Raw genomic sequence first — 24,209 nt, forward strand, 5'->3', positions numbered from 1 at the left:
ACTTTTATGGTAAGTATCAGAGTATATAGTATTTCATATAATACCTGTTCCCCCAAAAAATGAGTACTATACAATCATAAAGGAAGAAAATAAATTAAATAGAACCAGTTATTCTGGTTTAACTATATATGTGTATAAATATATACTTTTTTTTTAACTGGGCAAGAGTATCCCAACAATTCAAGTACAATTACCATTATTTTCTGCAGTGAGTCCTCTGAAATGCAGAGCCAAAACTTATTTCTGAAATCAGAAAAAAATGTGAAAGATTTGTGTTTTAATTAAAGTTTCACAGGCAGGTGAGATTCTCATTATTTTTAAGAGCACAGAGGAGTCAAAATTGTACAAATATGTTTTTGTTCTGAGGTTCTTTTTAGAATGCTGGAAATAAAAGTGAGAAAACAAACTTCTGATTATTATTTTTAATTTTACACAATTCATGTTTACAATTTTCACTATTCAATATTTTGTATAAAACCAAATACAATATGCAATATTTTCAAATGACACACAAATGCATATTGAACTACTTGATATTACAAGATAATATGAAGCTTTATCTTAAAAATACCTCCAGCAAAATAAACTCCCATTCTGTCAATCCAAGTTAAAAAAATATGATTAGAAATATACAATTTAAAAATAATCAGGATGAACAGTACTGATTAGTCAAGGACTTCTAGATATTGATAGTCTGTACATGGGTTTACACAAGACAAACAGTCCGCAAACCATTAATATAAAAACTGCAGTGCAACAAACTGGTGAATATCACTTGTAATTTTTCTTTTTTTTCTCCATTTTAATGCATGAGTCTCTACAAATCTTATTTAAAATAAAAAAATAAAAGCAGCACTTCCTCTATTGTCCTGGGGCAAAAGGACAAGGTCTGATGCTGTAATGGAAGCTAGCAATTTGATCTAAGATAATACAGATTTCGAGTATGTTGCATATTTTTGAACATCATGGAAGAATTCATCTCTCTTGTATTTGAAAGAAGAAAAAGAATTTGTAAGTTTAACCAAAACTCCTAATTGATAACAGCAGAAATAACTTCCTTCAGCTGCCCTGTTGCACTGCTGCCACACACATTCAATTTTGGCACACGGTATGTCACAATTCAAAACAGATTTGGAAACCATGGACTCCCTCACCCACACCTATTCCTTATACTTGTACTTAAGACAGCTTTGGTATGGTATAATAAAAATACAAGACAAAGTATTAAAAACTCAGACAAACTAACCGATACAATTAGATGGGACACAATGAGGTAATGGGTTAATTCACCATGTAAGGCTGTTTGGAGAATTCCAATGTAAAATGTTTGACAGTTTTGTGTTTCTCACCAAGATAACTAGTGGTGGAAGGGGTAGCCTGAAACACATTCATGCCAAACATGAAGTTTTGGTTTAGCTAGAGTTGTTGTGGTGTGTGTTTGTGCACTTATTTTATGCAAATTTCTTCTGATGAACCTGAAAGTGCTAATGGCATTGCTGGTTACTTTAGAAAAGGGAAATTCCAATTCGGAATTTTGAAGGGGTGTGAAATAGGCTGTCTTTTTTACATTAGAAAGAAGTTCATCTGAGAGATGGGCAAAGCCAAACAAATACTAATGAATTTTCTTCTAGCTCTCACCATGCTACTTTCATACATTTTTTCTGCCTATTAAGACTTACAATCAGTTTACTGATCATATTTTTGAGATGATAATATTCCTCAAAAAAAAAAATCGTATTTGCACAACATACCCGCTATTGTGACTAACTGTACTTCCCCTTTACGGCAAGGGGCCAAAAAGAAAAAAAGAAAGTAAAAAGAAAACTTTAATCTTTTTATCAGGGTGAATTCTGCCTCGTTCTTTTAGGTGCGCTTCACCTAGAAGAGAGTGGAGGTGAGGGTGATGATTAAGTGGTAAACCAAAAATATTTAGGGTCTAAGCCTCAGTGCTCCTTATTTCGCACCATGCAAGCCTTTCCTGTTTTCTTTGTATTCGTATTTGCAAATTTGTAGTATCCAAACTTACAGATGCTACCTGTAAGCTCACATACATTTTATATCCTGCCTCCCCTCCAACTCATGATGCACTGTCCTGCCACAAAAAAAGTATTCAAACCAATGTGTGGTTATTCACAGTGGCATTGAGAAACTACCAGCATAACAGAAAACTTCCTTTTATTTGAAAAGACTGGAACTAGTCACTGTTCCTGCCTATCTACATTCACAGAAAGAAAATTCTCCCCCTTGCAAAGGTAATCCGTATCTTTTAAAAACTCTGTTGCTAACATTCCAGATGTAGTTTTCAACTCCTTTCTACTATAAGTTACCAAATGAAGAGAGAATTGTATTCTATTTAAGGCTATGTGGTACCAGGCCTCATCTGAGGGACACGCAGCTATGAACTTCCAGCTGGCAGACAAGGATGAATCGCTCCAAAGCAAGCCTTTGAGATTTCATAGTGTGAAAAGTGGTAAAGAAAAAAGGCTGCCAGTGTCTGAAGACAGTCTTGTAGTGGATGAAAATCTCAGCCTCAGATTGTTCTAAAAACTTACACCGCTTTTAACAGAGAGGTAAGCTGTAGTTTTTAATGTGTTATAATTAGATGTTAATAATTATACCTGCCCCTGAGTTCCACTACCAATCTCAGTTGTACAGCAAGCTTATTTTCCCCCCTCCCCTTTTTTTTTTTTTTTTTTTTTAAGGTGCTGCACTCATTAGGTGTCTTCAAGCTAAAAAAAGCAGTGACATTCGTAAGTTATTAAATGTACCAATAAAACCTGGGGAAAAAAAATCTTACCTTTCAGATACAGTAATCTAAAGTCTCGCTTAAAAGACTTGAAGATATGAAAAGAAACAGTAATGACATTTCAGTATGACAGCACTGCTTTAAATGGTAAGCTGTTTTTCCTCCCTATTAAAATCATACCAGATTTAAAGCAATTACAATTAGGTAAAAGAATCAATGGTTGTGAACAACTAAAAAACTCATTACTATTAAAAGCAACATAATTGCTTTTTGTTAGTTTTGTTTTTTTTTTCAAAACTAAAAAAAACCCTTTGAAAATAAAGCACTCTTTGGTGGACAATAGTTACTGTGTTCTCAACACTGCGGCTTCATAAAAAAATGTCATACAAAGTAAGAAAGAATAGCCAGTTAACGCAGGAGAGTACCCATACTACAAGTAAAAAGCCTTTGTGGTTGATTTTCAGTCTCAAGTGGAGACTTGAGCCCAGTCTGAATGAACAACACAGATACATATTTAAAAACTCCCACCATCTTTTCACTTCTGGTGGTCAGCAGCTATAAGTGATTGCCATCACAATTTATACACATGCATCATATATACTAGGAAGCCCTCTTTATAATAGAGAACTTACATATTTACACCTGAGTCTGAATTTACACAGATTTTGTTGGCATTGTTTGAGGAAGTGTTAGCAATTAGGACACTGTCTGTTGGGCATGTTGACGAAGGAGTTTCTTCTGTTTAACCTTTGCTGAGAAATGAAGCCAAGGTCATCTTCCTAGAATTGCATCAAGTCTGTTATAGTTGTATCCCCTTCATTCCTGGATATCCCCTTTCAACACTGGTTGCTTGCTTGAAATTTAACGCAATACTGTTCTAGTCCTTGGGATGGACTGGCTGCTGAAATAAAACATATTTGAGGAAAAAAATTAAATACACACTAAAAAAATATTTCAAGTAAACACTGCTGACAAGAAAAAATGAGCCAACGTTACTTCAAAGAAAGGAACAGAAGATAAATGTCATTGCATCTAGGAACATAGCAATACCGTTTGTAAATAAAGCACAGACTGGTCTGATCACGGACAATACAAAGAAAGGGTCAGTTTCATACAGAAAAGCAACAAAGGATTCAAAGTACCATGCAATCATTAATCGCAACTGCTGCAAAGCACTCTTTTTCCTTCTCTCCCTCTGAACTATCAGACTGTAGGAAAGAACCAGTAAAGTAGAAAGAATAATAAAGAAACATTTTTTTAGAACTAGATTTAGATTACATATAGATAAGCTCCAAAATGCTGCAAGCAATTTTCAGTGTTTGAACAAGAGTGCAGAAGGCTGCTTTACAATCCCAAGCAAAGCAAAGGCACATGAGATTTCAAAAGCATATTCCTCTTTGTTAGTTTTTGTGATATATACCTTTCTGGTTGAAAGAAGTAAATGAAACTATATGATGTGGCTTTCATACGTCTTCTCCTGTCCCCCAGTTATTTCTTCTTGTAATAACTTGACCTCCATTCCCTTAAAGACCTCTCTACCTAACAAAATTCCTTCACCACTCAAGATTTCAATTCTAACCAATTACTAACTACATACGTAATCCTACATCTATAATGTGTGATAAGACAGAAAATACTGTTTTCAGTTATTTGGGAATTTTTGAAGTACCTATATGAAAGGGGAACACTGTTGGCCAGGATGCATAGTGTTCCTGTCCTGGCACAAACACAGGTTGGGTATGCGTTTCTGCCAGTCCAGCTGTTAAGTGAGGATGCTATTCCAGTTGGGGATCTGTGGGATCGAGCATGGACAATGATGGTTTACGTTAAGGGTTAAGATTTTAGGATTGCTCTTCCATCCTATATACTTTTCCAGCTGAAATAGCACATTGTTCCATCTACTAAAATTGATTTAATATCAAGAAAGTGAGGAGGGAAGAAGGAGAGGAAAATGATGCATCTGTCCTTAGAGTGATCTGGCGTATGCATCTTGTTAAAATACAACTGCTGACTTCTCAGTAACTGGCAGATTTACATGGGACACATCCTAACCTGAGAAACAAGAATAGGTCTGGGGCATCCACGGAAAGAGACTGTGGAGAATACTTCAGTAATGTGATTTCTTGCAGTTCAATGAGAGTGTTATTTCAGTCACAAGAGACAAGGTGTTGCATCCACCAGTACTGGTCTTTTGTAGATGGCAGGTGACTTCTAGAGATGTTCCACAACGGAAATGCAATGAACATTATTAATAGTATTTAAACTCTCTCAGATCCCTTAGCAAAACCAGAATAGGGTATTTTAGCTGCAAAGAGCTGTTTTGGCTAAAGAACCAATCTGGGGGCACTTTATACGATGGTGTCTCCAACAGTCTGAAGGATGAAATTGTAGATGCGTTACTCAGCTGTGCAAATCATACTGCACTAGGATCGGTCACAAATGTGATTCATCTACAGTAAAAACTGTGCATAATGACCTAGAGCATCATCAAATAAGATTCATATAAAAATACTGCAAGATGTTTTCACTGGAATACATCAGACAGACAAGAAAACAAAAGTATAAAGGTCTACGCTAATGTCAGAAGTTCAGAAAAGGCAACAGGACCTTGACAAAGATGGATGTTGGTTAGGACGTGATTTTAATTTTTTAACAGTAATTATTATCCTCTACCTTGCATTCTATTTGATCTGGAATAGGTCAATTTGAACTAATGCAAATTCACAAATTTCAAGAAATTCGTAAAAGCTTCAAGTGAGAAGACATGAAAAAAGAAAGGAAGGCTTAAAAAAGAGTGATGTTTTGCCAAATGCTACAAGAAAAATAAAAGGACACCTACAGGATTAATAGCGAGGTACTAAATTGGAAGTCCATGAAATTATACAATCATACTGCAGTAGCCTTTAGAGGCACCACAACCCAATTAGTCCTCTCAGATAAGAAGATAATTAAGAACTTCAGAAATGTGACAATAAGTATTTAGGACTACTTTGATTATTTGATCCATGCATAAACTGACTGACACTCTTTGATCTCAAAAATTAGAAGACACAGTATACAGAATGAAATATTTGGGGTAGAAGTTTTTGAAAATACATTAAAATATGAAATGTTTTATGAAGTTTGAGATGATTTAAAACCTGATCCTTCATTTAAAACCTGAAATCTTCCATTAACTTTATTTTAGGGATGCTGTTTCCTTCTAGTCTCATCTCACACAATGCAAACATCTACTTGAAGGTATGCTTTTCAGGAACTGAACATCTCTGTTCAGTTACACATCTGCATGTGTACATCTACCAGGAGTTGCAAGTAGCTTAAAACTGGAGGGGCATGAAGAACAAAAAAAGCTGTCAGAATCCCGTCAGTCCATCTGACATGGAGAAAACAATGCAGAATGGAGACAAACCTCTGTGAAAGACCTGAAGTATTTAGTAAAGCACACTTTTCAGGAAAGATAAAATATTTCTTACATATTGTTCTATGAATCAAAACGTAATTCATAAAATTCATATGGCTGCTGCTGAAAGTTCTGACTAGCATATTCCTTTAGCCTGCTATTCATTATTTCCTTTGCCCACTAGAGGGGATTTTTTGTAACTTCCGTCACCTGCAAAAAAGAATGAGGCTGGGGAAAGAAAAGCTCTGTAGGGAAAAAACTGCACAAGAACCTGGAATTTTAAGCAATATTTATAAAGTGTGCCACATAACTAGCTTTTCTTTTCTTTTCTCTTTTCATTATTCACCACCTTTTCTCTTCCCACAAAAACATCTCTTCATCACCTGGTAGATCCATTCACAAGTTTTTCACTACAAGCCTGAGTCAGATTCTGGTCATTTGAAGCCATTGAAAATTACTTGAAAATTGTATCAATTTACATTCTCAGGCTCATCTTTGATAATGACGTGGAAAACCGCAGTAGAGGGGCATGAATGCACACTCACAGAAGAAACTTATCAGTCATGTGGCCATATGTAGACTGAACAGGTTCAGTCCAGATTACCACTGATACTGTCATTACAAAATCTCATATCCACATACATGTACATTTTAGACACTTCACCTACCCGCCACCAGATTCTTCCTAATACTGCATTTCAGTCGTCCACATCAAATTCAATTCCTCTTAGCGTTGACTTAGCATGCTAACTAATGCTTAATGCTGTGCATTTTTCTGCCTCTGACTCCAGGCAGATGTTTGGTAATGAAAGACTTTTGTTCCCCAAATCCCTCACCTTCAGGAATTCTTATTCACATTAGGAATTACAACATACAATTCCAAAAAGTTCAAAGGCTCAGCAGCATATGCAAATCCCTTAAGATTTAAGGTTCCAGATATTCTCAGTACATGACATAAACCATAAAATTGCCTCACATTTCTCATTGCTAGGAGGAGGAGTCAGACTGTGGCAGAAACCCCTATCAGCAATGGATAGGCCAGCTCAAAGTATTTGTCTACAGAAAAATTACTGGATCTTTAAAGAGGTTAACTCTCACCTTTTTAAGCTTTTTTTTCGTGCAGCAGACCTGGTAGTTCTTTTAGTAATGTCTGTATTGTCAGAAATGCTAGGTTCAGAGGTTTTGTTTTTCTGAACACTGGACTGTGGAATTACTCTGAAAAGGGTAGGAAAAAAAGAGAGATTATATAACCTGAAAGTTTCTAGGAAAACACTAAAAAGAGGATGTTACAGTTGCAGCAGAAATAACAAGTATCAGTTGGCTTTTCAAAAATCATTCTGAAAAGCAAACTGTTCTGCCTGAAACACAGCCTTCTCTTTATAATGTTCTTATAATTACGTTGATGCAAGTCTGTTTTATTAGGAATAGAAATGTTTTTTGGTTGGTTGGTTAGTTGATTTGGTTTGTTTTTTTCATCTTTCAAAGAATAGATTGAACAATAAATTGTAATTTTCTTTTAGGTTTTTGGAGGACAAAAAAAGCTAAACGTCTTAAGTTACTGCAACAACAGGAAAAAAAAAAGGAGCAAATCTGAAGTATGCAACAAAAACAAATGTTATTTTCCAGACTGACATAGAGGAATTCAGAAAAACAAAAACCAAAAATAACAAGTAATTCAATTTGTGAAGATCAGAGTCTAAATCTCCTGCAGTTAACCATGATATATTCCCTTCAGATAGAGCAGCCTGGGGAAAGAATATTGAATATGCTGGTATTCTGCTCTTACAGGGAATAACTACACCATACTCAAAGTTCAGCTTTGCATGCTAATTGTGCTAAGAAGATGCTCTTGAAGACTCTTGAGAAATGTATTGACTGTTTCCTAAATAGGCAGATAAATCCTCATGTTGTTTATAGTGTCAACACCAATAACAAAGGAACTATGGATTATGAAATGCAAGTAACTATTTTTAGCCACCATGCAACTGGTTTGTAGGGAAACCACATTTTCTGTATTCCTAAATAATTGTAGTAAAATTATAATCCTAAGGAAAAAAAGTGACAACTTGCCTGTGGAGTCCAGATATATATATATTTAGTGTAACATTTAATTGGCCTATTTTCTATTCCATCTGTGCAAATTTCCAGCTATGAAAATGTGCATTGTTTTAGAGATTTATATAATGTAGGGATTCATTCTTTTTTTTCCCCTGTGGCTATTAGCATTCCAATTCCCAGTGGCTTCACTGAGTTCATCTCTGCTAGCAAATTCTATTAGATTAGTAGTTAAAACCTTCATTAAATTATATGAACTGTTGTCCAGTTGCTTAATACTCTGAAAAAAAAAAATGCTTTCTAAGAATCCTAGATGTGAACGTAAAAACATAAGTTCTGTAGCAAAAAGTGGACAGGCATGTATGGAAGAAATATATATGAGTATTTTCATACTTGTGTAACATATTCACTTTTGAAGAGGCAATTACTGAAAACATAAATGGTAAAAAGAATGTATTTTCACTATTTTATAGAGATTTGATAGTAGAAGTAGAATATGCAAGTGTACCCGAGAGAACACAATTTCATCTAAAATAATTTCTGTACTATATTTCTGAATTGTACAGCAGTAAAACTGATCAGCAACATTATTTACCACCTACTTCTGTATTGTTTGGGAAACGGGTGACTACATAACCAAAAATTTCGTGTACGTTCAATTTACATTGGAACAAACGTCTTTTAATATTTCAGATTTATAAAACCAAGCACCTTGCTTTGCAAAAGTCCAAACTAAACAGTCTTTTCTTCCTCCCGGACAAGATACAAGATTTCAACAGCAAGGACTATTAAAATGCAAAGAAGATTTTACTGTAAACAGTATACAAAAGTCAGAGGAATCAGTTATTTGAGAGGCTAAAAATAAACGAGATACCTTCAAAACTGTATCATGTTTCAGCAGACAACACAAATTCTTCTAACAAAAATCGGTTTTCCTCGCATGTCCAAGGTGAAAAGGTTCAAAACCTTAAAGTCCACTTTTGAATTTCTTCTGCTCTTACAAAGCAATTCAAACAAGTTCTAACACTAAAACTTAAAATTCTCTTTTCAGTGCCACAGTTGTCATACAACATGAACAAATCTGGGCTACTCCACTTTGAACTAAGCTTTGAAAATGTCACCAGTGCTGAAAACAGACCAACTTTATACCTTCGATCTGTGCCACTAGCAATTTCCAGGACTGAATGAAAAGGTACAAAGCTTGCTTACCCATCTAACTTTTAGTCACTTAAAATAAAGTAGGACTGAATTGTGATACATGCTCCTTTATGAGTGTTTATGCAGACAGAAACACGTAAAATTGTGTTTTCTCCTTAAACATATACATACAATGTCTCTCTGTATAAAAACCATGTAATGTATATATAAAAGAAAACAAAACTTATTGGAAAATGATCTAATTATCTTTCTCTTGCAGTTCATTTTTTCCAGACACCAAAAGTTCAGAAAAGAAGATGAGTATATAGGTTTAAGCCATATATACTGACTAGTATAAACTAAAACACTATGAAGTGTTAAGATACCATCTTGCACAAACAAATATTCATCTTTTTGTCATGTCATAGGACAAAAAGTCACTACTTTCCACAGAATTGTATTTTGTGTGTTCGAAACGAAGAAATTAAATAAGGTTCTAAATGGGAAGGCGAATTATAAAAATAGGCACCATATACAATTTCACTGCAAAACCAAGCCAACCATGACACCCTCCTCTTAAAATTGCTATATTTACCTAAGGGTAGGGAGAGAAGGAGCTGGCTTATGGGATCAGCTCAGAGCCAGCTTTAAGCATAGTAGAACCTTTAAGATCATGTACTCTTTAGTAGTTATTTTACATTTACAGAGATACAAAACATCACACAACCAGCCCAAGAGTATAGACTAGCTGAATTCCCGATTAGCAGAATATTTGCTGAATGATCAGACAGACACGTTTAACTCAGATGGCATTCTAGCCTTCCAAGGCTTACAGCAAGCACCTCAAGGAAAACAGACGAGTTCCCATTTATTGCACTGACATGGTGTTACAACTAAACACACAGCCGTCTTGAGACCCAGCTGTCAGCTTATGAGCAGCAGCGCTGCCATCACGCTTTTACTGAAATGCTACCTCGTACATGTGAGCTAAGACATAAAACTAGTTTTAACGTAAGGAATTTTGATTTAACACATGATTAGAGTAATAGCCTCACTTGAGAGCAGGTTTCATAAATAGGCTTTAAAATGAACATGAAATGTAGCTACAGTAGAAGAAATCCTCCCAAAATCACAGCACCAAAAAAAAACCAACTACATTACAGAAGAGTAAAATTCACAGGACACCCACCCTACTGCTTTGTAACTGTTCATATAAAATAGTATGTCATGTTGCACAACTCAGCAATTAACTTACAGAAGAACCAGAAGAAAGTGCATCTGATGTACACAAATATTTTCTATTTAATGAAATATGATTTAAAAAAATAAAAAGCAGAGCGTTCCCTGAAGACATGCTACAAGATGCTTTAATAGCCACACTACTAAAATAGGTAAACCATGTATGCTAAGTCTTTCATTTCCACTTAATCTGTGATGAAAACATCACTTGGTATTTCTGAACCTAATACATTCCCCAACACCACGCTAGTTTGCATACTACTTCTTTTTAAGCTGATGTATTGGTCTTTAAACAAATCAAAGCCTGCTTAAATGGAAAAGTGCTAGGTCGGCAGCACCTTCTTGTAAATAGTTCACAAGTTTGTTTTATCATTTAAACTGGGGGAGGGGACAGGGGGCACATGGACCTATGACACAAAAAAAACTACCCCAAAACCTGATATAAAAAACAGAAAACTCGAAATGCCAATAAGGCAATACAACCTGGAGAAATCAATCCATGTAAAAAAGCTTTTTTAAAACATAATTGACTGCAATATCCTAGGGAGGCATAAAGGGAAGAGAGGCTACACAAAAGCATATCTTCCCTGACCTCTGGGGGGGGGAGGGGGGAGGAGTTTACCCTTGCCAAGGTTATCTGTTTTATGAGGTCCTGATTTTGGTTTGGACAGAGTTAATTTCTTCATAGTAGCTGGTGCAGTGCTGTGTTTTGGATTTATGACAAAAATAATGTTGACAACTCACCAATGTTTTAGTTGATGCAGAGCAGTGCTTGTGCAGAGCCGAGGTCTCCTCGTGCTGCCCTGCCAGCGAGGAGGCTGGGGGTGCACCAGGAGCTGGGAGGGGACACAGCCAGCACAGCTGGCCCAGGCTGACCAAAGGGATGTCTCATACCGTGTGGTGCCATGCTCAGCAATAACAGCTAGGAGGAGGTTGGGGGACATTAGGAGTGATGGTGTTTGTCTTCCCAGGTAAGAGCTAAGCACGATGACCCCTGCCTGCTTTGCTGGAAGTAGCTGAACACCTGCCTGCCATGGGAAACAGCAAATGAATTCCCTGTCTGGTTTTGCTTGTGCACACAGCTTTTGCCTTACCTAATACACTGTCTTTATCTCAACCTACATGTTCTTCCACTTTTACTTTTCCAATTCTCTTCCCAAGTCCCGCTGGGAATGAGTGAGCAAGCAGCTGTGTGGTGCTGAGCTGCCTGCCTGGGTTAAACCACTACACTGCCAAATGCAATACGGCTCCATCCCTCGTCACCTCTCTCTTAGGAGGGCTGGCCTGAGACTTTAGGATTTTTAGGAAGACTGGCCTGAGACATCTAACACTTTCCTAAGTTACCAGTAATCAACAAGTGACTTGATATTCTTCATTCTACAGGGCTTCAGCATACAGGACTGCCAGGCTAGCCAAGATTGATGACTGAATTACTACCCTGATTGATAATTTGATCTCTTAAAGCAGAAGGGACACTAGCTGTATAATGGAGAGAACATTAGCCTAGCTTTTAAGATAAAAATAGGTGTTTTCTCTTCCTGGACATAACACAGTATAACTGTCAATGCTGGATATGAGACAGGGGCACCAGTAACCCCATTGCCATCATAATGACAGATTTACCAACATCAGTCAATCTTTTCTCTTCTCTTCTAGCAAAGGAGTTGTTAGAAAGAACACACACATTTTAAGAGAAGACTTCTGAGTAAATCTGATCCTACAGTACAGGAAAATAAAGGATGGATTCTTTTATTTTTTTACTGTAGTTTGTTTTTTTTTTTTCTGTCTGCCTTCAGAAATCTAAGGCTTGACTTCTGTAAAACATTAAGACAAGAGTTATTCACATATTCAGCGTAAAACTTCAGAAACAACTCTTGTCTAAGTACAATATTTGAAAAAGTTAGGTACCGATGGGGGGAAAAAAAAGATTAAAAGGACCTCAGCTAACGCTAATGGGGTAACTAAATTGTCCATGACTCCTCCAATTCTCATTTTTAGTTATTAAGTCATTTACCTTAGCAGAACTATTTCCATACTTTTTAGAAGTATGGCTCTGAGGTCAAAGGTGAGGAGGATAGCATCTCCTAACCATAAAGTTCTGACAGGACAGAATTCCTTTTCTTATTCAGTACTATGGTGTAAAACACTTTTCCTGACCTATTTTTTCTTTAAGACCACTGAATTTTCAAGTATTCACCCAAAGTAACCATTTTTTGCTTCCGGGGTGGTGATGGCAGAGTAGCCCCAGGGAGACAGGGTAGCAAGCAGAAGGGAGCTGTTCTGGTTCCCTGGTAGTTCTTCACGCTGTTGAAGTTTTAATTTGGCCAAAAGATGAAAGTTGCCATCTGGTGAAAACATTGCACCTTTTAAGTGAAAGCTAGACACAACAACCACTGCAGCCACTCTGATAAAAGCTGTAGAAAAGAGTAAAAATTGTACTCAAGGAACTAATATGTTTTTAATGATTTATCCAGCTCCTGAATTTAAGTAACAGAAAGGAAGTGTTAAACTAGTCTCATAAAGCTCTATAAAAATAATTAAAGAACAGAAGAAGATGAAACCAGATTGCTTGGGTAAACAAATGTGCCTTGTCCTAATACTGCAACCTGTCACATCTTCTGCTATAAGGGTAAAAATGTCCCATTTTACTGCCTCTTATGGCTTAATACTATAATCCCTTCATAAAAACAAAGACCTACTGCCATTTCTAACAAATTCTAATTCCTGGCATTACACATGAGTAAAACCATCCTTCGGGAGATTAAGCACCTTTGCAAGTTCATGAATTTCCAAGTAAAATTGGAGCTAACATCTTCATTTGCAATATGCAAAGGAGAGGATCATATTTTAAAATAGCATTTTTTTCTTTTTTATAAACATAGTTTTGCTTATTTGCAGAAGCATGCAGAGAAGAAAGGCTTCAAAACTATAAATTATCCTAATTACAAAAGCTCTGCACCTTTTGTATTGCAAGCCAGCCATAAAAATCACTCAGTTATTCCAAATAATATATACAAAAATACAACAAAGCGAGAGCAGTGAAAATTAGTCTTGCAACAAAGCCAGTAAGAAACATGGTATGAAAACATGCACTTATGAGACATACCAGACAGAAAGCATGAGCTATTGTAGAGAAATGGAATGGGACACTTACACAGTGGCTCTCTCTCAGGGGGTCCTGATGGTTACTATGTTCTTAAACCATCTAGACAGAATAGCAGGCTGGGAAGAAGGGAGCCACATACAATCCACCAGATGACAATGCTACACAGTGTAGACACCAGCATAGCTAGGAGCCATCTAAAAAAGGGGTTGGAGGGGGAGGAAAAGGTGAACAAAAATTCAAAAGCAGAAGCTATTGGTGCATTTTAGCTTGTTTCAAGTTCTTCAAAAGCATATTGCTCTATAATCTTAAGCCAAGCATTTTCTTACTTTCTACGACTATCACAATCCATGCAATCGTAACTTGTCAGATGTATCCACGTGTTACCAGAAGCAAAGCAGTATTTCTGAAATCCACACTGAAGTCATTTATTTCTTCCAAAGAAAGTCCACATCACTCTTTTGAAAAAAAATACCTTCTAGACCAGTGTATCTCTGACCACTTGTTGCTAACTTCTACGCAGTTTGATCAGCCTGTACTGACGGATCCTACTTCACAATCTTGTGTTTTAATAGAGAAACTCTAGATCAGAGCCAGATCAGTTTCTAGTAACAAACAATTTATGTAAGCACCCAGATGGTGAGGATATATTGTCTTCCTGTGTTCAAAAGAGCAAAAGCTAATTCATAATCCCTTTGCCAAAGGTGCAGCATATTGCTCATTAGAACATATACAAAGCATCCATTCACCAAGGTGTAAACAGCTTATACAACCAACTTCAACAAACATTAACAAAACATTATACACAAACCCCTTGGGACTTAAACTTAAGTCACGCCTCTAGCACAAAAAGACTAATTCTCCCAGCTTCTAGTGCTCTTACTTTTTTTTTTCTATTTCTCTCTGAAATAAAACTGCATAGGGAACTTTTTTGTTTGTTTGTTTGCTTAGATAAAATTAATCTATTTCATAGTGGAATTAATTATTTTTTGATTCTGAACTATAATGGAAAAAAGACTAACAGCTATTCAGGTATGGAAGACTTCTAAATCAGGCAGGGATGCTAAATATGCCTAGTGATATTTTGGTTTAGTAACATTAACTCACAGAATGTAAAAGGTTCTAGATTTGTCACCAAATTACTTCAGTACAAGCTGCAAACCCTACAATAACTGATGGAAACAGGAGGAAGGAAATTGCAACTCCTTGTTAGCATCGCACCTCCCAGTTCCACAAGGCACACTATGCAAGCAAAACTACCAGAAGCTCTTAGTCATTTATTTTAATTCCACAGAACTACAAACTAACTAGTTTTAATTAAGGGCGTCCTGTTACAGAATGCTTTGTGGATGGAATAGTTTTTTAATAGTTGATAGTCTTTATGCATATTAATACTGTGCCTCTGATTAGACTATCATACAGTCAACGTTCATTCTGTAGAACATACAGTAAATGAGATATTTCACAAACTTTATTATATGACTTAAATTACTACTTATGAAAGAGTATTATGAAGTAGAAATGAAGGCACTATGTGCCTTAGAAACTAATGTGCAAACTAGATGGTTTTTAACGTACTATCTGAGTACACTGAGGTCCTGTGTTGGTTTTTGGTGTGTGTTTTGTGTTTTTTTCTGTGTTGTTTGTTTGCTTTTGGTTTTAATTTCACTTGGGTACAATCTTTGTTCTTTATATGTTGTTTATTGTATGATTGCCTTTGTAACTGATGAAAGTAAGAGATTCTTTTAAAACAAAACAGAATTCTTACACAGCAATAAGTGAGGGTTTCCAAAGGCATTCCTTTACCTTCAGCATATTCTTACAATATACCTCTTGCCTTTCTAGAAGTCTGATGACACTTTTGGTCTTTAAAAAAAAAGACCAAGTGAGCTAGTTTTGCAGCAGCATCCCTACAGAAAGGCTGCAAAATAAAAGCCTAGTTTCTTTTAGTCTATGACTCTAGTGCTGTGTTATTTGCAAAAAAAATCTGACAGCCACGGGTCACCATTCCTTTCCTAGAAATCAAATGAGGTCCCAGATATGTCTTGCAAGTCTTGCATTCTCTGTAGTTTATGTAAGGGTAACCAGAAAGCTCTTTTACCTATCGTTGCTACAATTTGCAACAGATGCAAACGACTGTTGACTAAAAACTTCCCCTTACAGGTGATGTTTGTCTAAAACAAAGAGACTAATATACCAGATTCCCAAATAGAACCACAGCCCTTTGAATTTATTCAATGAAACACTGCTACTGGCCAGAGCTGCCTTCCAGAGTACCAGCCATTATCCCAAAGCCCACAGGATTTAGTGAAAGTTCTTCTCCAAAGACCTGAAAATGAAACAAAGCTAAAGATTCTTCTTCCAACTATTCTTTTTAAGTAGTTGACCTTACTTCAAAAATGAGAACATACCTTATTTCAGCCAATCAAACACCACCAATTGGAGTTGTATTCCTCCATTTTTATACTACCACAGGAAGGACAACGGAATGTTTATGAACTAGGAATACGTCATTCAGAAATAACCATGGGAACTTGCAGAGCACCGAGCATTGGAATCAACAAACAATACAGACAACAAGAAATTGAGTAATGCAGTTCTTCAAACAAGTCCTCCTGCCTCCTTAATGCTCACCAAGCTATCAGAAGAAAGGTAAATCTCATGCTTGTTTTACATGAGCAAAAACAGCCTTGCCAACAAACTTTTGGGTGCTACAGCAAGTATGTGTGAAGAAGATAAAAGTATTTCTGGCATTTATGCATTCAGGAATGGACTTACGTTAGCGGAGATGCAGCCGTTGCTTTTGCTTGCCTTCTACTTTTCAGAGCACGAAGCTTATCACCTTGTGTTATACAGTTTGTTTCATCTTCATCACTATACTAGATAAGTGTAGGGGAAAAAAAGAGGTAAATATACTCATTTAGAAAGTTAACAATTAACCTTATTTTAAATCTTGAACTTAGAATTATCCCAACAAGAAAGTTTACCAAAGTTTTTCATTCCAGTGAATTACATGCATCAGAATGTTGTCTGCTTTTAAAACAGTAGAAACACATCTCGAATCTTTGTATAGGTACAATACAATCATCACTCAAGTACAGCATTTCCCTCCTTCATCTGCCTTTTTAAGACAGTAATACCTTACTTTTTTTTTTTTAAGAGAAGCTGCAAGACGTATTACAGAAGTTGTAATTACTTAGAAATCAAAAAAACAAAACACCTTTCATCCCTTCCCTCAAAACACTGAAAGTAATATAAATTCCAAATACAAATATATAAAGTCCAAATATAAATATAAAGTCCAAAATACAATCACAGAATTTTTGACTGCAAATTGTGAGTACTTTTTTGTTCTAATATTTACTTAATCACAAGATGACAGTAGGACAAGGATACTCCCACCTCATTTGTGTACTGACCTTCATTTTCCATAACCACTATCCGTATCTTTTTTTACCTGCAAATCTCTTGGTACAAAAAGGGAAAACAGAAAAAGAATCCAATAACACAGTCTTACTGTACCCATAGGTTTGTTCAGAACCTAAGAGATCCTCAAAAGCATTTACAACTTTTACAAAAGCACAATATTCAGATGCTTACCAGTTCAATGTCCTTTCGGATTGTTCTCCTATTTCTAGTATCATTAATTGAAATATCATCTACACCCGACAGGATTCTTGTTACAGCAATTTTACGGTTTCCTCTCAACTTTGCACGGAAAATGTCCCCTTCTGTCCAAAGTTCTGCCTGTTTCCTATCATGGTATAGAAAAATAATCCCCCAAACCAACAAATTAACAACAAAGATTTTAAGGGTACAAAAAAAAAAAAAAAGGCATCTAAATCAATTTTCAAATTTACTTAATCTACTTACTCCATCAGGAAGTGTTGTTGTGGTCCAATCACTGAACCAGGTCTATTTATTCTAATCCAGGCAATAGTTTCAGCAGCTGTCATCCGATAATGCTTCATAATATAACAGGCAATAAGTGTGCCAGTTCGTCCAAGACCAGCTGTGTAAGATAAAAGAATGGCTTCTTTTATATACTTATTTTCATCTGGAATCTGCTGTAGCTACAGACATCGTTACTCAGACAAATAATTAACTGTCTGTTTTATTAAACAAACCTATTACTAATAAAACTCAGTAAGTAAGTAAAACTTACCTTTTCAATTCTTTTTTCCCCATATACATGGTTACTAACACAGAGTTCATGTATTTTTAGTAAGATAACCTTCCAAAGCTAGTGACCTTACAGGTATATTTACACACACAGACACACATACACACACACAGATATACACACAATATACAAGCAATAGACTAAATAGGCATGTGGATGTTTTTATCTTTTCACAAAATTCTCAAAGCATTTTAATTACAAATTTATCATAAATTGCACTAAAACCAGTTGTTCTTCCAATCCTTCCTTTAACTAAACTGTTTTTTTTGGTTCACAAGGAAAACCTACATTTTGCAATAAGCAAGTCTGAGCACTAGCCAACACAGGCTGGAATAATCCAGAATAAGAAAACTTTTTTTTGACATGGCCCTAGAAACAGTACCATTTACCTTGACAAACATGAGAAGGAAGATAGCCAGCTAAGTGGCTCCCCCACTTGATCACTTGCTGTAAATGTCAAACCATGCATCAAATCCTCTCATTTAAGAATCCACTGAACAACACACATGTAAAATCTTCAGTATAGGTGAACAGCCAAGACAACTGCACAGCATTTCCTTTACCTTGCCCAGCTTTAAGAACAGGCTACATTATTCTACTCTTTCTCAAGACTAATAGGAGGCTGAAGACTCTAAGGTAGTCTAGACATTATTAGCATGATAAATATCAAAGGACATCTTGAATATCTTCATCTGAATGAAAACAAAGCAATTAATTGTACCACTGCTGCGTAATCAATTAAGTGGTATACCCAGATTTCACACCTTGGTGGAGAGTAAGAGTATGCACTTGCGTACAACAGTCAAGAAGCTGTTTCACCAAGTCTACTTCACAGTATAATCTATTAAACTATTAAAACTATTAAACATGCTGCAAGTGAATGGCAGATCCAGTAATAAAAATTCAGTCTTTGCAGGTCCCAGGTAAATGCTTTAAGAAATCACCTTTCTCTTTCAATCACACTATTATCAGGTGTGGAAAGGCAAACATAGTTCCTCCAGAACCACAGAAATCGCTATCGCTCAGAAATCCTCTACACTAGCTGCATTGGGCATGCACCGAATGCCTGGTGCAAAGAACAGTGCAGCTAGTATAGCTAGTATACTGGTATTTTCAAAAATTCACAATTTCTTGTATTTATACCACTTATTGTCAGAAAGACCTATAAACCTTGCCATAACTGAAATTCCTGGTCAGAAGAATCCTTTGAAAGTCCTAGCACTTCCTAGCAGAAACAGCTGTTAATATTGGCAAGCACACTTTCCCCAACCTCGTTCTTGGAAACAGCTGGAAAGATTTTCCTGGAATTTAAAAAATTAGAAGACAAAAAGCAGAATAAAAGCACAGAAATAATTTGTATAGAAAATCTGCTGCTTGGCAATGTTGTCAGTAACTAGATATAACAGAATTATAGTGGGAAATATCCCAGAAACTGCATAATATATAAGCATTATTTATAATATAAATTGTTTGCACAGTATACCTTTGCAGTGAACAGCTACGACACCTTCAGCATTTTCACAAATATTTAGAAATGTTTTAACTATAGTATCACTAGGTGTGCTTCCATCAGCAAAGAAGAGGTCAAAATGCTCAAATCCAGCATCTGTGAAACGTTTGGCATCATACATTTTTTTGTTGAGGCGTATTATAGTGGTGACCTTGTGTTTCCTGAAGTATGGGAAATAAGCTTCTGGAGCATGGTGGGGATAGCCTGTTCGGAAAAAAAGAAGGAAATATAAAGGAGAATAAGGCTCAAAGAGAAAATATGTAAACGAAGACTCAAAAGCAACAGATGAAAACACTTTCAAAATAAAACTCATGTTCAACATAAAGATATAGACTAACTGAAAATGGAATTTCAACATAATCACCTAGATCAGATACAATTAAACCAAGCATTAAAATTTTACTGTCAGGGTTCTTATAAAAGAAAAAGATACAAGGAAAAAACACACTGTTTCAGGAACAATTTTTAAAGCTTGTTCTTACTGATAACAACCAGCTAAGAAAGCAGTGGGCTTGTGTCCCCCACCTCCTTTTTTAAGCATACCATTTTCAATTTTACTTCTTGAATGAGGTCCACTGAAGGCAATGAATTTGTTTGGTATTATCCAGTTAAAATCTCCATTTTCTGCTCTCTGTCAAGAGAAAATGCTTGGTTTATCGTTATCCCTGTATTTTCAGCCTTTTCCTTATTGTTTCAAAATACATGCTAGATAGAAATGATGTACAATTTTTGCCAAAGGAAGTGTGTTAGTTGCCTGCTTTTTGTTTCATCAAGAGGATATCACTTGTTCTGAACCTCACTCCTCTTGTGTTCTCCTTTTTCTAAATTACAGTTTTAGAACAATGCAGTTGGTGTCCTTCAGATGAAAGGCAACTTCCAAGTTTAAAATGTTTATAGGTTACTAAATTACGACCTCACCTTATTTCTCTTCACTATTTAGATCATGATTTTTTAGATTCTAAGAGCACCTGATTTTCTCTTTACAGATAACTAGTAACTTTGTATTTCTAACAGTGCACATAGTCAAATATTGTAGTCCTTTTTATTCATATTAGTTTCCCATGCCCCCAAGTGAATTTTGTAGTCTTGGAGTTTCCAAGTCCTATCTTCTTCGCCTCAAAGAATGCTGTTATACCTTTGCCATGAGCTCATATATACATACTTTATCCGCTTTCTGGAAGTCAGCTAGACTTGGACTTTTATGCCCTCAAGTTTCTCATCATGATTGCTCAAGAATATGCAAGACCTCTAAAAAATGGCCAAGGAACAAATTCCCACTTCCCCATCATTTTCCAGGGCTTTAATAAAAATGTGAAAAAAAAGCATTTATTTCAATTTTGGTTTCTGCTTTTACCCCATGTTTGAGGCTGACTATGCTTAAATCTGACTTAATATGCTCTCTCTGACCATGCACCATTATTTAACAATCATAGTTTAAAGAGGTAAAACAAAAATGAAACCTAATACTACAGAAGAAATAGCACATACTATATTATAAACAATTATCTTAGCATTAATAACAGAAAATGAATCAGAAGACTGATACTGAATACTTACCTCATAATGCTCGTATTCATTTACATCAAACACATCGAAATCCAGAAAACCACACTGCAAAGCCTAAAATCCAGAATATAACTTTTAACATGACATCTTCTCAATGAGGACAGTTTATCACTGTGTTAGTGTACCAAACACTCCTTAATACCTGTTCTACTCTTTACGAGATTTCTTCATTCATTTGAAAACATACAAAACAACTGAGTCTTGGTACAAAACAAATTTGTAAATTTTAATGTAAGTGAAGTTAGACAAGAAGGTCTTTCTGTTTTCACTGAATCATTACAAAATTCCATACTACAGAAGTACTGTCTTTTTATTACTGCTATCAGTACAAAATGCCAGAGAAAAATAACTGGCAAAAAATATCTATTTAAAATATGGGTACATTCTGAAGTCTGCATTCAAGCATTATAAATATTTGGTGCACGAATTATATTCTCTCTCATTAGGATTCTAATATCTTCACTAATTTAAAATTGGCTGCAGATAGACTATGTTCACAGTCCTTAGCAGACATTAGTGAGGTCCCTGCTGCCCCATTATTATCCACAGCCATTATATTTAATATAGTATAAAAATGTAAACATTTGTGTAACTGGCAGTTTACCCACTTGTAAAGTCAGAAAGAGCAAACACAGATGATCTCAAATCCCCAGATATTTTAAATATTACACTCTAATCTCCTCTTTCACTGTATAGCCCTCTGTGGTTTTCTTTGCTGCTCGCCAGTACTGAAAAGAATAGCAATTCATCACTATTGACAAAGCAGCCAAAGTCAAAGCATACCAAAAAAAAAAAAAAAAACCTGAAGATCTGCAAGAAGCTGGTTTACTCAATAGAAACAACAGTATTTGGTAGAGATGTCCCTTCCCCCCCTCAAAAAAAAATTATCGGATGGAGACCTGCAGAATTCCCCATTTCACATTTCCTTATTCATACAGACAAAAAAGAATGTAAACAAATTTCCCTTGCCCTGAAATGCCACATTATGTAACCACTGTACCGCAATAAGACATTATGTTATGATAATTTGTGGTTAAAAAGCAAACCACACACCTTTTAACATTTGTTGTATTTATATTACTGAAGCAAAACTACAAGTCATTAGTACATACTGAAAGTGCCCCCCCCAATAAGTATTGATAAGCAATTCAAAACCTCCTTCAAAGGCAATATCCAGCCTAAAATGTAGTATCAGAGGGCCATTTGATAAACCTGTCACACAACTCTTATGGATTAGAGCTGCAAATGACTGTCCTGAGAAGATTACCTATATAAAACTCAAAATTTGCTCTTTAAAAACTTTGCTGTTTGATTAGATATGGTATCAGTTCACTTCTACGGATGCTTTATCTAGAAGTTTTGTTACAATGCATAATACATAATAAGGTAGACAACAATCAGAAAATCTGCTACTGTACAGCTCTATTTGGCTCCTAACTTCCTGAGCCTTCTCTTCTGGCAGAGAAATATTTAACTGACCTTTTGCAATAAGAAAATATTGTTCTACTTACCTTGCTTATTGCATGAAAACAGTCCAGCAACGTTAGATGAAAACTGCAAGTACCAAATGAAGCATCCCTGTAACGTATGATGTCCAAAACTGTTAAATTTTCCCATTTTAATCCAAGTGAATGCAATTAAAGACACTTCTCTAAAACAACTTTAAAAGATAGCTTCAATATAATCTCTACTATAACAAAAATAATTGTCAGATAATAACTTCACTTTCCTGCATTATATCTTATGATAGTAACAAAATATAAAATGCATTATGATAACAGATTTAAGACTAAGATTATTCCAGTTATACTTTTCAGAAAAAGTGACATGTTCGATTCACACATCAAAGAACACACATATCTGAAAAATAGAAAGAACTCCTTATGGCAAAAGCTAATGTTTAAATAAGTACTGTATTTAAAACATACACTCTTAAAACATTTTCTTCAGAAGTTCATTTGCAAAAAAGTCAAGTTGTAATACACTGCAATTTTTTTCTTCAAATTCCATTTAAAAGAAAAAAGATCCTGCACACATGCATTGTTTTATATATGTGCAAAGAGCATCTTCTTAATATGTCCGTTGAGATACACATTTGTATAGATGCATGAAGACTTTTTTTTAAAAGGCATAAAATAGTTTATGCTTAAACTTGAGAAAATGGTTTTCAACAAAACCTTTTCTTTCAACTACTGCTTTTTAAACCTTCTTGGTACAAGAATAGCATGTTCTTGGTACATTACCATTACTGGATAGGCACTGTAAAATAAGTATTCTACAGAAATACTACAGTCACTTAAAAATAAGTTTAACTTGAATCTGTATCAGATAATATTATGTCTTGGCAGAACACCTACTTCTGTAACCATGCAGCTCTTATCAAGAAACAGAGAATCATTAATATTACATTAAAAGTAAAAAATATTCCATTTTCAAACTCAAGCTGAGAGAAGGAAGAACTTCTGAAGAACCTGAATTGCTGCCTCTCCACTTTATCCATACCTTTTTCTCCCTAATGAATCAGTGTGAAGGCAGAAAAAGAGTCAGCAGGTGAAGGAAATAACAGAACCCCATCCAGGTAAGTGAAAAACATTCTTTGCCAGCTGCTAACAAGTTTTCCTATTGATTGTGACAGAAGTAGCAATTACATGTCTTTTTATTAGTCTATGGCAAGATACTGTTTTTTTGCAGAGATGAAGATGATCTGATGGGAACAGAGCCCAGAGCAACCTCTCAGTTGATCACTCACGTAATCCAAATACCTATATTTGGTTTAACTGTACCAGTAAATTCAAGAAAATGGTAAAATTCCCAGACACTTCAGCATACTGTCTGCTTTATCCTGGGGGCTTCAGAAGTCAACTCTTAATAATTTTAATTGCATAACACATCTTTGCATTTTTATTCAGTAGTGTTATCGAAGTGATGATCTGGAGATTTGGGTAGGCTGTATGACCTGAGTGAAAAGCTACTCTCTCTGATATCCACATACATCTTTAGGATTTTAAGAAACACAAATCTTCTGGATCTCCTTGAGGACTTATTTTTTCCTTCTGCAAATATGAAAAATGGAATTAAAAAGAGAAATGGGATGATGGAGGTACGTAAATTATTAAATAGAGGTTCCACTATACACTTGTACTGTGGCAGTTGGGGTGGTGGGAGAGGTAAGTAAAGGAAATTCAAATTGTGAAAAGCCCAGCTCTTGGCAAGGGTGCTAAAACAGACAAACAAGAAAGTACTGAATTAATCATCCCATAACAATATACT

General features: G+C 35.6%; 1 protein-coding gene across 5 annotated transcripts in view; it reads right to left on the minus strand.

Annotated features, from left to right (window-relative positions):
* Nucleotides 1-413: 413 nt before the first annotated feature.
* The window catches only part of CDC14B (cell division cycle 14B), a 46,203-nt gene continuing 22,407 nt past the window's right edge, over nt 414-24,209 (minus strand). Inside the window, exons 6-14 of one of the 5 annotated variants that reach the window (XM_040540340.1) lie at nt 22,451-22,517; nt 20,931-20,993; nt 19,917-20,004; nt 19,347-19,577; nt 17,554-17,692; nt 17,281-17,434; nt 16,459-16,559; nt 13,732-13,877; nt 414-3,644 (exon numbers count right to left, since the gene is read on the minus strand). In XM_040540340.1, the coding sequence (XP_040396274.1) occupies nt 13,766-13,877; nt 16,459-16,559; nt 17,281-17,434; nt 17,554-17,692; nt 19,347-19,577; nt 19,917-20,004; nt 20,931-20,993; nt 22,451-22,517 (955 nt within the window). In that variant the 3' untranslated portion in view covers nt 414-3,644; nt 13,732-13,765. Of the gene's footprint in view, nt 3,648-7,244; nt 7,362-13,731; nt 13,878-16,458; nt 16,560-17,280; nt 17,435-17,553; nt 17,693-19,346; nt 19,578-19,916; nt 20,005-20,930; nt 20,994-22,450; nt 22,518-24,209 lie in introns of those variants that run through there. The other 4 variants (XM_040540339.1, XM_040540338.1, XM_040540337.1 and 1 more) reach the window with 4 other exon arrangements.

Source organism: Cygnus olor, chromosome Z (genome assembly GCF_009769625.2).
Source record: "Cygnus olor isolate bCygOlo1 chromosome Z, bCygOlo1.pri.v2, whole genome shotgun sequence".
Lineage (NCBI taxonomy): Eukaryota > Metazoa > Chordata > Aves > Anseriformes > Anatidae > Cygnus > Cygnus olor.